The following is a 14,455-nucleotide window of genomic DNA, read 5'->3' as shown; positions in this document are numbered from 1 at the left end:
TATTAATTTTATAGCCTTTTATTGAGTTTATCATAATGTTTTCAATCGTTACAATGATATCCTGTGGTATACTTCCGTATCTCGGATCGCGACGTGGGCCCTCTCTTCCTAATTATCTTTTTTCATAAATTTCGATCCTTCCAACATCGAGAACGCTTTTGATCTAGTTTCAATTCCGAGACACGAGAGTTCCGTACAAAACAAAAGAAACGAAAAAAAAAAAAACAAGAAAACAAGTTGAAACGATTGATGAAAAAAATTCCCGTGTGCAAAAATTCATCGAGCAAAGAGCGTTTTTTTTTTTTTTTTTATTTCGACGTTGGACGAAAAAGAGCTCTCACATCGTGGCACCGCTTACAAATTCATAATCGAGGAACGAAGATAACGAAAAAAGATGAAATTGTCGAAAGAGCTTGCTTTTTTTCCTATTCTGCGAAGAAAGTGAAAAGTATCTCTCGGGGATCTCCATGAGAGGAATATTTTTTGGTGATTCAGGAGGAAAGAGATATCGAAGGAATTCTGGGGAACAAGAAAATATGAATATTTCTTTTTTTCTTTCGTCCTCAAACACGCACACACACTCATAGCATATCCACCAAAAGTTCAGAGTTCAGCAACTTATTTCTCTTCTTCACTTGCATCGCGTTCACAGGATCAGCACCGTCCGTATCATTCCGTCTCTTCTTTTTTAATTTCATCTTTTTCTTTTCATCTTTAATCCAGCATTTATTTAAACGTTAGATAGTGCCTAAGGGACGCACCAAGGAGAGAACATCGCTTACAGCGAAATATCCGTCCGGCGCACTTTGTCTTCGTATACTAGCTGTGCCAAATGCACTTGTACTGGTCGCCGTGGGTGGACGACTCGGTCAATGAAAACCATCGACGAGTCTAGTTTTTATCAACACTCGTAAAGTTCTTCCTATTTTTCAATTTCACATTTTTTTACCCGATCTCACAGACTCGTGTGCGATCGTTGGCCAAGAATTCCACCTGCGACGTGTTTTTTTTTATTTTACGTTTTTTTTTTTTTTTTAATTTCCTTTTTTTAACTTCGTTTTTTTTTCTCATTATTTTATATTATTAACAGTGTTAACCGCCTTATCTCTTCGTAGGATAATCTTCATACCTTAGTTTCGTCATTCGTTCCGTTTTTTCTTTTGAATTTTATACAATAAAATGGTTATCCTTCTCCTACAAGTTAGTTATGTATCGTCGTTCGTCCATCGGCGCAATTGTTGTTTTTTTTCATCCCCCCCCCCCCCCCCCCCACCTCTCTGTTTCGTATGTGAGTGTATCCTTTTATTTTACTTTATTTCTAACTTCATTTTATCGTCACAATGATCATCTCCGTCGTGATTATCGTTCGTTACGTTTCCCCGGATGTCGGGGTTCGCGCTCGTGCAACGAAATCGTACAATTGTGGGATGATTTCGAGAAGAGGAAGAATTGAAAAAAAGAAAAATCAACGAGTCAAATGATTTGACAAAAAAAAAACGAAATATTCATAAAATAAAATGAAAAGATATGAAAAAATAGGCCCAAGTTTTCATTTCGTTATGCTCTTTTCTTCACCATATCACGACGCCTAGCAATTACAATAATAATACAATTGTAAAAATGTAATAATCACGTTAATAATAATGGCAATAATAGTAAATATAATCAATAGTTGATAATAGCAACGCCGTTTATAGTGATGTCTTTAGCCATTACATCTGCCTAAAGTCTTTAAATATATATATAATATATATATATATATATGGGTGTATATATATATACCTTCTATATGTATAGCTACAATATATATTTTCATGTTGAAAAATCGTATACATCAGTGTTGTGTCGCAGGACCATTGCTTCGTTTCCCTCTTTCTTATTATATTTCTTTCTCTCTTTCGCTGTTTTTAAAATGTTTTTGCTTTTCTTTTTAAATCTTTTTTTTCGCGCTCTCGAATCGCCATCTCGAATAATTTTCTGTTTATTTTCTTTTGCTTCTTCTCGAACTATGGTTTCTTTCACCTACGCTTTGACTTTTCGGAAAGGGAATTTTTTAAATTGGGGGGACAAAGGCGGTATAGACACAGGGAACGTCTCGAAAAGTGCTTTCAAATATTTTTGTCCCATATTCGTTTTTCGACCTACGATCGGTAAGGAAGAGCACAATTTCGTAGAAACTAGTTTCAAAAACTTGGTTTTGTTTTGTTGCGTTTTGTTTTTCATAACTGGAATATATAAGAAACTTTGCAAAATGATTTCTCACAATTTTCTTGAGTTTCCTGCTTGAGGCATCGCTTTTCGACGGAAATAATGATTTTCTGCTTCTTCGATTACCGATCGTTGATCACACGATTTGCTGATAATTCAGGACTTTCTTACGATCGCGTTTTGTTTCATATGCACAGGTGTTTTTTTTTTTTTCCCCTTTACGAGACACTCCTTGTCTCGTGCAAAATACGTACGACTTATTAACTTTAATATCGATCTTAGTTCGTATAGCTCGTCCACGCTCGGAGCGAACCTTCAGATCACAGACTGTACGGTGATCGATAGATATTGCGTGAGAAGTTTGCAATTTTATTCGTGGATCCGTAATTCAGTTGTTTCATCGTATCCTTGTCTCTTTGTTTTTTCTTTTCATAAAAAAAATCTGCTTATTTCATTGTTACTTGGTTTTTTCGTTTTTTCTTTCTTATTTCGTGTATGTGCTTTCCGGTATCTTCTAACGATTTCAAGGCGACAGCTCCTGAAAAAAATACCAACGGTCGCACATTGTTCCTTCTTAATTGTTTTTTTTTTTTTTTTTTTTAATTTTTTTCCTTGTCCTTGAAAAAAATGGAAAATTGGAAATTAATCGATTTTTCGATCGATCTACGAGAGTGTACAACGGAAATGTGTAAATACATTTTGTCATTATGCGGTCAAACATCGATATACACACGCACGACGGGTACACATACACTTGCGTAACGAAAACGTGGTTGAAAACGTGAAAAAACTTGGCAACGTGTGAAATAACAGACATTTAAATGTAAACTCGACGTTACAACTGACGAAATTATTCGCAAATGAGAAATAAATTTGAGAATACGATAAGTGGAGCTTGGATCGATGATGAAAAATAGCGAAGTGAAGATTTAAACAAGAAAGAGAGAAAAAACAAACAGAAATAGTAACAATAAAAAGATAAACGAGGGCGAACGAAGTTTAATGTAATTTCGTGCTTATCGTCGACTGCTCGACAACGAAAATGATAAGGATGGTATTGTGATCCGGATGCAAGCGGCATTCCGGAAATTACGAGGCATGCATATACATATATGTCTGCTGTGTATATATACACACACACACGACTTTATGTGCGTGTATACACATACAACTTTTCAACATAAATTGGATTGTCACGGAACGTATATAAAAAAAGGTATTGTCGTTGGGAATCGCTGATTAATGAAAATTGAATAACGTGATAATATTAAGATGGTGGTGGTCGTCGTCGTCGTCGTCGTCGTCAATGAACGCGACCGAGTAAGTGAAAAAAAAGGAAGATAAGAAGGAATAATCAAGGACGAAAGTGAAGATTTTGAAGATGTCAAAATCTTGGAACATAAACTATACGGAGAGCTCGAATAAAAAAAATAATTTGGATGCATTTTTTTGGAGAATCAATAGGCAAAAGTGAAGCTCGAGCTTCGCTTAATGTTTTGATATCTGAAAAGTTTTCAGGATTACTTCGATCGGAATAATTATTAAAAAATGATTCTTTTCAATTGAAGGCACCAAATAATTTGAGTATTCGACAATAACGAATGGACAAATCGATAAAAGCATTCTCTATAGCATACACAATAATAAACGGCTCGATATTCCAAGTTTTTTTTTCTTCTCGATCCGTGTGTGCGTCGAAATAACATTTTCTCTTTCTCTTCCTTCCTTTTCACTCTTTCTCTGTCCTCCCCCCTCCCGCTCTTTCCCATTTTTCGTTTCCCTACTTTTGAACTCTCGCACACAACTCGGGTGTTCCGTTTTCGCTGTTCATACGCTCGCACGAGTATCTCGAGGCTCATTCATTCACAGAGTAACATTAGGATCGACTGTGAAACAACTTTCTTTCTAGATTCGCGAACTTTTCTCGTTAGTTTCTCGGTCGGAATCGGAATCGGCTGAATCGTGGAGCGGCGGAAATTCGGGAACAGCCTCGCGTTGCTGCATCCATCCTGGCCCCCCAGCCAATGCCTTGCCCTGCGTCAATTTTGATTTCATGTCAAATAATTTGGCCCAAATCATTCTCTTTTATAAAATAAATAAAAATTTATCGTTCTCTCTCTCTCTCTTTATTTTTCCTTTTCAACGAGAATCTCTCTTGCTAAAAATAACCCAACCTAACGAGACTAGGATCATTCCTCATTTTATTTTTTCAACCAAACGGAATAAATAACGTCTTCGACCACATATCTTCATCGTCCACTCGCTCATTTCCAACCCCAATTATCTTTTACATTCATTTTCAAATTCCATCATAATAATAACGCACACACGTAGACTAACGCCTTTATACCAGAGATAAATATGCTTGATTCTGCATGCAGCCACACATGCGAGATACACGAAGTTTTCCCAACACTTTCGAAACTCTATTTTCTTAATTATAAATATTTATTCTATATCTATACGATTTTTTTTTTTTTTTCATACATTGCATACGACTCTGTCCAATCATTCGTTTTAATTCCCAAAAATATTTTTCGCCACTAATCGATGTTAAAAGTGTATAATTCAGCTAACGATATGCGACCAGGGTTTTTCCTCATTTCAAAAAACCAATTGTAAATAAATGAAACACATTTTATATTCGAATTACGAAGTCACTGGATGGAGCTCGCATCATCATAATTTACATGTTTTTTTGAGGATTCCTCAGAGCCAAAAGTGAAATGGGCATTAAACCAATGCTGCCGATAGAAACCGACAAGTTATTTCGAATTTCCGATTCAACGAAAAACTTGAAATTCAAAATGCAATTAATGCGATAATTTCTCATGATTATTTCACATTCCACGATCTTATTTTACAAGCATACGCTGAATGGAAGTAAAAATAACGACATTGCATGTCTCTTGGAAATCGACTTGACCGATCGCGTTCCCCCAGGTCAAATGTAACGAATCGTACGAAAAAAAAGATAAAAAATCGAGTCGCACTCGTGAAGTTTTAAAAACTAATAGGACAAGTCATAGCGAGATTGCGCTCGGTGGTATTAGGAACGATGTCTCACCCGTCTCGACGTGAGAAAATATTTTCGAACAAAATGATATCAAGCACATTCGCGATTCGAATACGTGGGAGCAACAATTGCGCTATGATGATTTTTCTACCTTTTCCCCGACTACAAAAATGTGTAGAAAAAACGTGTATGAATAATGAAGATGGAGAGAAGGTGGGAGACAAAGTTTTCTTCGTTTTGTTGTTGTTGTTGTTTTTTTAAAGCGACGAGAAGCACGAAAAACAAACAAGAGTAATATGAATATTTATATAGATATATATATCATAAAAATATATAATATATATATTTATATTATGTGTAAAATATATAAATGAGACGCGATATATTTTATTGCACTAACGGCTTCGGAATAACCGAAGATATTGCAACGAGGAAATGATCGTTTTGCTTTATTTATTTGCGTATATGATCGATTTAATTGGATTGTGCTTGTTGGATTTAGTCCAAATTCTTGATTAGAGAAGATATCCATGCACAATCGCAGCTCGGGTCGACCCTTGTGTTGTGTGTGTTAACGACGATACGGAAGTCGCTTGTCACGTCACTGTAAAACAATATACAGACACGAGACCGATTTATCAGTCGGTTTTCATTTCATTCGTTTCACATGTTTTTCGTTTTACTTGGTGTTTTTATTTCTTTGTTTCTTATTTTTTTTTTTATTTTTTTCTCCTTTTAAACGTAATTTAACGAAACCTGACACACCACAAGGCTCCCGATTCGTCGATTCGTCACGTCATAAAAAAGAGAATTCGAAAGAAGAGAGTTTCACTAAAATTTACTAAACATGGGGCTGCACCCGCGTTGCAGAAAATTTCCATGTGAGCGATAAGATTCTTATGAACCGGTGATCGAGTCGTGAACAATGATTATTTGACTGCATGTCATTTATTTATTGTTTTTTTACGATCGAAAAAGCAGCGATCAGGAATGGCAAGTTTCCATTGGTGGTCGTCGATACGCGAGAGAAAAATTTTGTTTACTCATATGATCCCGTTCGATCACCAATTCTTCTTTTTTACCCCGCGCGTTCTTCACAACGAAAGGAACAAAAACAACGTAAAATGCAATTCGAAAGACGATGATAATGACGATATACCGATGATACAGGTGCCATAGGTGTGCTCCAAATGTGCGGACGATTTATTGAAGCGTAGAGTTAACGCAGAATAGAACGATGATTAATGAAACACACAAAAGTTAGTAGGGAGCTTGAACTTCGATTATTAGGCGCTTATATCGACGCGAATTATTGCGAGTGACCATCTCGGGAGGTTCGGGTGAACAAACCAAAGCAAATGTCGAACGATAAACTGGATAAACTTCGTGGGAGTTGAGGTAGATCATGCCCGAAGGATCGATTTTTACTTCCTAATTGAAGATATCATCACTCCAAATTAATGTCAGAGTTATTTATTCGAAATCGTAAATTAATTTTTTCAACTCATTTTTTGCCGAACAAAATTACAAGCCATTTATTCATCCGGGATCCATCACTGACTGGACCCCAAATTTCATTCGTCCCTGGCGAAAATACTAAAGTATTAATAATGATAATAAAAAAAAAAAAAAAAAAAAAAAAAACAGAAGACTATGACAGGAATGGGACAAGCCAAGAAGAAACAAAATGCCGAAATAAGCAAATGTGAAGTTATACGAGTGCTCGTTACCAATTTCGTTAAATCTTCAACGGAATATATCTTTATTACTAGTAAGACAATCGTCTCGAATTTTTTCCCAGACCTTCATTGTATACTCCATTGTTATTGTGTACTTTTGCATAAACTTCGTAAGAAGCGTTCATTCGTTATATGAAAAGATAAACGATTTTTATGCACAGTCCCTATAGCCCTGTGTATTTTTCTTCATATTTAAACACGTTTGTCTAAAAAACCAATAAAAGCCTTGAAAATTCGATAGGCGTGTCAGTCGACTGCCCATTCAAACTCTGTGTAAACGTGTCAAGACTTTCTTAAGAAAATCGTTTGGTGCATGATCTACCTCAACTGACATTTGAGAAGGAAAAGAAAACAATATATTTTCATCTTCCATAAAAATAAAAGAGAAAAATATCGACGAAGAGTGTTCGAAAAATAGCTTCGATGCCAAAAGATTCTGCGATTTGATTCCAGCGTATTCGCGAAGTACCGAAAATTTTACAAGCATAGGATTTAAGCTCGAATAATTTGAGGGAAAAAAAAGTGGAAAGTACGTGAGAAGATATCAAGTTATTTGGATAATACTGTGAGCAGGGTGTACGGGAAGTTTTGGACGAGGAAAAAAGGACAGAGCACGAGTGACTTTGGAACTTCTATGCATACTAAGCAACCGCACAGCTTCGGGAGAGGTAATGGCGTTGAAAGAGTGAGTGAGAGGGAAACCGAGCGAGCGAGACTGAAGATGGAAGTGAAGCTCGACGAGCCCCATAGTAATTTCAGGCTTGCCAGGTTCCCTCGCGATCCTGGTGCGACCCGCCACCTTTTCGTCCTTCGCCTCGCTCCCGGGGTAAGCCCATATCTTTACGAGCCGAATCGCAACAACGCAGCCAGTATATCCACGCAAAACACCCCAAAACAGTGGATAACGCACGGGCACGTATCCTCATCCGCGCAAACACGATTCACTCACGCACACAAAGACAGAAGCACACACGCGCGCGCGCACACAAATCGAGCGCGATCCAGACACAAACACTCTTAATCCTTTCCCCTAACTCGCAACCGGTTAGACCCCAGGCCACAGGGATTCTAGTGGTGGTGGATGCTCGTATAGTTTGCCAGTAAAGTACGAAACACGGGAAGCATCACTGCACCGTTCGTGTGCAGTCGCGGTAGTTGGCAAAAAATTCAAAAAAAAACACAAGTCAGAGCGTGCACATGCGCAGAGAAGCTTTAGCTCGGAGGAATTTTCATTCCAAAAAAAAAAAAAAAACAATAAATAAAACGAAAGGAAATAACGAGGAGCCAAGTGAATGTTCCAGTAATTGCAAGTGTATGGTTCGTCCTGGTAGTATCGATTCGATGGTTATGAGCTAGTTTTACCGTTGTATGCAAAAAGAATGAAAGGAAAAAAAATACATCTCAGCTTCCTTCGCGAATATCGTTATTGCACACTTTCACGGACCAAAAAAGAACTGAAAAACTTCCTTTATTCGCTGTGTTCACTTGGTGTCTTTTTTTTTTTTTTTTTTTTTTTCATATGTCGTACAATATGGAATGAAGGAATTTCGTGGATTTTAGTTTCCGCGAATAAAGATACGTCAAGACCGAGACACTTTTATGAATTTTTTATACAAACGGTTCGGATGGTTTTAGCAATAGAACGAAGGGCAACTGTGGTTCGATTGATCGTTACTGAGAGTTTGAAACGAAACGTCGGTCTGTGGACCATTCACTTGTTTTTCGTAGGAAAGTTCTACTTCTATGGGAGAAACAAGTTGGTTCGCGACGTGCATTACCAACCGCCAAATCGCGTACTTGTGCGTGTCTAATTAGTTTAATTTCTTCATCCTCCGAGACAATTAACTCCGATGTTAATAAAGCATAGCAAAAAATGTCAAAATTGTAAGGCTCGTGTCGGCATCGTTGGACTGCAACGAAATTTCTCTGCTCGATTTAGCAATTTTAGGATATTTCAAACTTCCTCCCAATCAGTAAATTAAATTGGTGCCGAAATTTCATTGGGTCCTAAAGATGCGAACTTGTAAATAGTAGACAAAGAGAGAGATTTGTCGTTGGGTGAGCAACTCCTAAAGGTCGAGAAGTTCAGCTGACCTGGTGCATTGGATCGTAGCCCATTGAGCCGTCGTTGTAGGGTTGTGAGCCGTAATCACTTCCGTTTATTCCCATTCCGTAACCGGCCATATCTTGAGGTCCACCAGGTGGCGCGGGTGACATCATCGGCGTCGGTGTTCCTTGGCTGGCTCCGCCCATACTGTACGGTGACGCACCTGCAAAAGCTGCTGTAGAAACGATCGCGGTGCATACAAAGATCGAGGGACACAGAATTTGCTTTTTTTAAAGCCCCGATTCTCTGAGCCGTGAGTGGAAGAAATAAAAACTGAAGAGAAGAAAAAAGAAAGAAAAGGTTCTTCGGACACGAGCCGGAGCTCACAATGGCCGGACAAAATTATTCACAGAGTTTGACGTTTTAGAAATAACGTTTAGTACGAAACGCGGCTCAGACACGCGATGGGAAAGTATCGTTCAATTTATGGAAAAAAGAAAATAAGAAGAAAAATAAAGATCAAATGAAACTCTGCGACGCCGAGATTTATTTGTTGGAGGGAACGATATAATGGCGAGGCAAACCGAGCCTCGAGGCTACGAAACCCAACGCTTTACGAACGAGCACTAAAGTCACTCGCCAAAATGATTTACTGTAATGAGAATCAGCGTCGCAACGTAACTTTCAAGTTTCGCTTTTTTTTCTTACTCTTTTCTTTCGACCAACCATATCGATTCTTCGTGAAGTAATTTTTCTCAGTTTTAACCAACGGTGCAGGAATTTGCATGCTAAGGAGGTTTTTCATAAATTTTTTTAATTAAACTTGAAGTAGGAAAAATTCAATTTGGCCAAAAAAAAATCAACCCCCCCGTGCCATTATTGAATTAAAAAATATCGATCAATCGATTCTCGATCGTTTCGGATCGACCGAACTTACCAGCTGCCTTCTTAGCGGCGTACAAATTTGCTTCTTCCTGTGCTTTTCCTATATTTTTCTTGTAACGTATCCTCTTGTTGCCGAACCAATTGGAAACCTGCATTGCATTGAAAATATATCAATCAACAATCATATCAATATCGTAAAGGAAAAGATTAAATTGATTCCTCCCCCCCCCCCAAATCGATCAGCTTGTAGTTTTTTTATTCAGTTTATTCAGTTTTCAAATTATTTATCAAATTGTACCCCAAAAGTTTACCAAATTCTAGTCATTTGGTTCTGGGGACACTCGAGGCTGTTTATTCCATTCCCAAACTTTCTTTTGATCTTGCAACTCGACAAGTATTTGATGAAATTTTTTCAAGGTTATACACGATGCCATTCGAGGCTGGTATTTTGAATCGTGAATCATACTGCTTCGTTTTTAGATAGAGAATCTCGAAAAACTGTTGTGTATACGACTTTTTGTGAAAATTGATAAAGTTATTGAAAATTTTAAATACAACATAAGCCGACACCGAAATTGGCACGGTAGCAACGACAAATTAATGAGAGTTCGTAATACCTGGCTGACCGTGATACCACACTTTCGTGCGAGTTCTTCCTTCGCTTCTTCACTGGGGTAAGGATTGCTTAGGTGTGAATAGAAGTACTCGTTCAAAATCTCGGAGGCTTGTTTGCTAAAGTTTCGTCTTTTGCGCCTGTAAAAAAATATAAAAGAATTATTTTAAAAAAAAGTAAAAGAAAAATGAATCGTGTTAAGGCATAACTGGATGGATAGGCTCGACCAAAAATTATATCTGATTGGAATTTCCGTACTTCGTGATGCAATAAAAATCTGAAAAAATTCAACAACATTTGGAAGGCTATGAACAACGATTATCAATAATAATATTACCCAAAAGTTAATGAAAAATTGTTTAAACAATTAATTATTCAATAATTTTGCAGTGACCTATTGTTTTTTTTTTTACGGATCACATGCGTGTATTTTTCCGAATGCTCATGAATTTTTTCCAGAATTTTCGAGGATTTTTGAAATTTCTTGAAAAAATTTTGAAAAAAATTTAAAAAAATTTGAATTTTGGATATGTTTCAGAAGACATATTTACCATCAGTTTTGAAAAGTCTCAAGGTAACTGGATCAAAAATGTACAAATAGAGCGACTTGAAAAATTTAAAAAAGGGAATTTCAAAAATCCACGAAAATTCTGAAAAAAATCATGAGCATTCAGAAAAATGCGCACATTAGATTCGTAAAAAAAAAAAAACAAGGGTTTACCGCAAAATTGTTAAAAAATGATTTATTTAAACAATTTATTAATAACTTTTGGGCAATAATATTATTGATTATTGTAGTTCATAACTTTCCAAATGTTGCTGAATTCTTTCAGATCTTTATTGCATCACGAAGTACGGAAATTCCGATCAGATATAATTTTTGGTCGAGCCTATCCATTCAGTTATACCTTAAAAGAAATGAAATATAAAAAAAAAATAAAAATAAAATAAAGGCAATGAAAAAGAATAAAAACGATTTTCCGAGTGGATTTACGAACCTTGCATCGAGGAATCGACTTCTAAGGATCATGACAGCTTCGCAGGTGGATTGTTTCAGTTGCATCTGAATGCTGGAAAACTTTTTGTGAATGATCTGTACCATTCTTTCGATTTCCTTGGGCGTGATGGGCCTCGTGCGACTCTGTTCTCTCAGGAGGTTCATCACGTGGGTGGTGAATTCATTGCAGGCCTGCGAACGAAAGTGCAAAAAGAAAATGAATAAGAAGGAGTAATATGAAATAGCGAGGAAAATTCATTTTCCAGGAGATCGTAAGAGCATGAAAATCTCGAGGGCTAGCACACTCGATTCCGAATCTTTTCCCGTAAAAATATCTTCGGATCGATGAATGAATCGCCTCATGTCTCCGGCAAGTAACCCCGGGATAATATATCCACGTAGGAGTCTGAACTTACAAGCGGGAAGAGAAGGAGCGAGAGGGAGTGAGGAAAAGTGGATTTGCGAAAAGCCAGAATTCGAACCGATCACGAGAGAAAGAAAACGTCGAAGGGTAAAAATAAGACGAAGAGGAGGAGGAAAGTGTGTACGTGTGCAGAAAAAGAAGAGAGGCGAGGGAGAGGGCGAGATGAAAATTCGAGACGTTGGCAAGGGAAATAATGCATTATTCGTACAGTGGCGTTGGCGGTTTGAGTGTAACAGAGAAAAAAGAAATAAGACCGAAGGAAGTGAGAGAGAGGGAAAACGTACGAGTCCGCTTTTCTCATTGCTTCGTCCCGATATCAGTATTCGAGACGCGAGGCAAGCACGCCGCTATCGGGTGAAAGGAGCGGAAAGGGCGGGGGGCGCTCACTTTTCCTGAGGGAAGGCGAGGAGAGCGCGAGAATAGGGTACAGCAACGAGACGACACTGTCTGGATAGCCAAGGGGAGAAGTGACGTGGGGGATGGTTTGCAATTTCGGAATGGATTCCACTCTCCCAGCGCCCCGTATGTACATGGACGTACATTTTGTACATATACATCCGGCGCGCATTATATACGTGTATGTATTACGTATATATAGTTTTTCTGGTATTTTCAACGTACGAGGAATTCCGAACGGAATGTCCTCCCGTTTGTTGCTGCCTTGCTGGCCATTTGACGAAACGAATTGATGAATTTCCGACTAATTTCGCATGCGAGAGTTTATATTGGCTATTCGTAAACCGAGCTCGAACCCTTTTTTTTTTTTTTTTATATACACCAATTTATTGCGTTGGAAGAAGAATATAATAATGACGAAGAGATGCCAAATGTTTCGATGAAAATTCTCGAGGTTTCGTGCTTATTATTTCACCGGTTTTTCCCCTCGATCGGAGGTCCTCGAACTCTGGTTGCTCGCTCCTCACCGGACGATTCAATGCTCCCGTTACTCCGCAAGGTCTCAAGCTTTTTTGAAGAGGGCGCGTGTACCTGGAAACTAAATGCAGAGGATCGAGACGAGGGAGCTCGATCAGCCAAAAAGAGGAGAGCAGAGCTCTCTCGGAACACTACAGCGAGGGTGGATTCTGAATCTCTCGTTTTCTCTCCTTTTTCTTCACGTCTGCCAGGACACTCCGAGGAAATGGCATTCCGGTAGGAACGGAGGGTGAAAATGACGAGAGAGGGTGGATTGGATGGAAAATCCACGAAAGATGTCGACCCTCCTCCGACTCTCTTCTATTTCCTTTCCAGATCGACGTTCCTTTTTTCTTTTCTCATTCTTTCACTTTCCGTTTCCGCTTCTTTCCGAGAATCGCGTCACCGTGCTTTTTCCAGACTCCTTCCTCCGCATCTCTTTCCTTCATCCTTTTCCGCAGTTTCCATTTCCTTTTCCTTCGTATCTTCCTTATTTTTGTGCTCCCGTTTTTTACCCCTTTGCACTTGTTCTTTCCTCCCTTACACTCTGTAAATCTCTTCTATTCTCAACTTCCTGTTTTTCATTCGCAAATTTATTCGGTCCTCACAGTTTCCTACTTTCTCCCACTTTCTCTCGCTTGCTTGTTTTCATTTCAGTGAATCTTTCGACCGGCTTTCTCTGACTTTTGAAATATTTTATACTCTCTCTTCTCCCCTTAATACGTAATAGAAACTTTTAACAATATCGAACTGTAGCGAAATACATTCCTGGACGACACTCCTCGCGGTTTCTCCTCTCGCTTCTACTTCAGGCATCGCTTTCACGTCGCGCAGCATCGAACCAACGAGTCGGAGTTTCTAAAAATAATCAGCGTCTTCTGCACCGAAGAATCCGGCGGCTGCTTCCTTTCGTTCGTAACTAACCGATCCAGATGTTTTCTCATTCGTGTTCACGACGGTTAGTCGATTATTTTCCTCCACGTTCGGGAACGCCTTCGGAGTTTTTCAATTTTCCATGGAATAATACAATACTTTTTTCCAAAATCAGAATAACCTCGAATCACCGTTTTTACAGATTCTCGCGCAAACATCCGAGCACCCTCGCGATTTTGCTTGAATTTTCCTCCGAACAAGTTCTACTCGAGTACAATTTTTTTTTCAACAAAACATTTCTCAAAATGGCGCAACTCCAGCTGTATTCCAGTCGCACTTTTTTTGAGCATCGGTTGCGGTGGACGCGATAACTAAAAAACTATTGATCCAATGCATATCGAATTTATAGCACTTTCTCGTTATAATAACGGACCTGGACGAAGGGTTTGTAAAAATGTTGATTTTAAAAACAACGGCGACAGTTTTAATAAAAAATTCATTCTTCGAGGTGCTAAATTTTAGATTTTTTTGAGTCAATAATTTTCTTTCCAACAAGATACAAAATCCTTCGTATTATTAGTGATCGTGTCCACTGCAAAGGTATATTTATAAAAAAAGACGATTCTGAGATTTAAAGAATACCTAATAAAAAAAAATCGATTTTTCCGCCCATCACAAGTGTAAGCCCTTAAGAATCTCCATCGAAGTGATTTCACTTCATCAATAAATATTTCAAAGTAA

General features: G+C 38.1%; 1 protein-coding gene across 4 annotated transcripts in view; it reads right to left on the bottom strand.

The window, feature by feature from the left end:
• Positions 1–2: 2 nt before the first annotated feature.
• Positions 3–14,455, bottom strand: part of exd (extradenticle) — a 52,858-nt gene continuing 38,405 nt past the window's right edge. The window contains exons 4-8 of one of the 4 annotated variants that reach the window (XM_043420511.1): positions 11,507–11,697; positions 10,513–10,648; positions 9,948–10,044; positions 9,058–9,245; positions 3–4,242 (exon numbers count right to left, since the gene is read on the bottom strand). In XM_043420511.1, coding sequence (XP_043276446.1) covers positions 4,114–4,242; positions 9,058–9,245; positions 9,948–10,044; positions 10,513–10,648; positions 11,507–11,697 — 741 coding nt within the window. In that variant the 3' untranslated portion in view covers positions 3–4,113. Of the gene's footprint in view, positions 4,243–4,396; positions 5,829–9,057; positions 9,246–9,947; positions 10,045–10,512; positions 10,649–11,506; positions 11,698–14,455 lie in introns of those variants that run through there. The other 3 variants (XM_043420512.1, XM_043420513.1, XM_043420514.1) reach the window with 3 other exon arrangements.

This window comes from Venturia canescens, chromosome 5 (assembly GCF_019457755.1).
Source record: "Venturia canescens isolate UGA chromosome 5, ASM1945775v1, whole genome shotgun sequence".
Lineage (NCBI taxonomy): Eukaryota > Metazoa > Arthropoda > Insecta > Hymenoptera > Ichneumonidae > Venturia > Venturia canescens.
The sequence above is the reverse complement of the archived record's forward strand: the minus strand, read 5'-3'. Positions and strand labels throughout refer to the sequence as shown.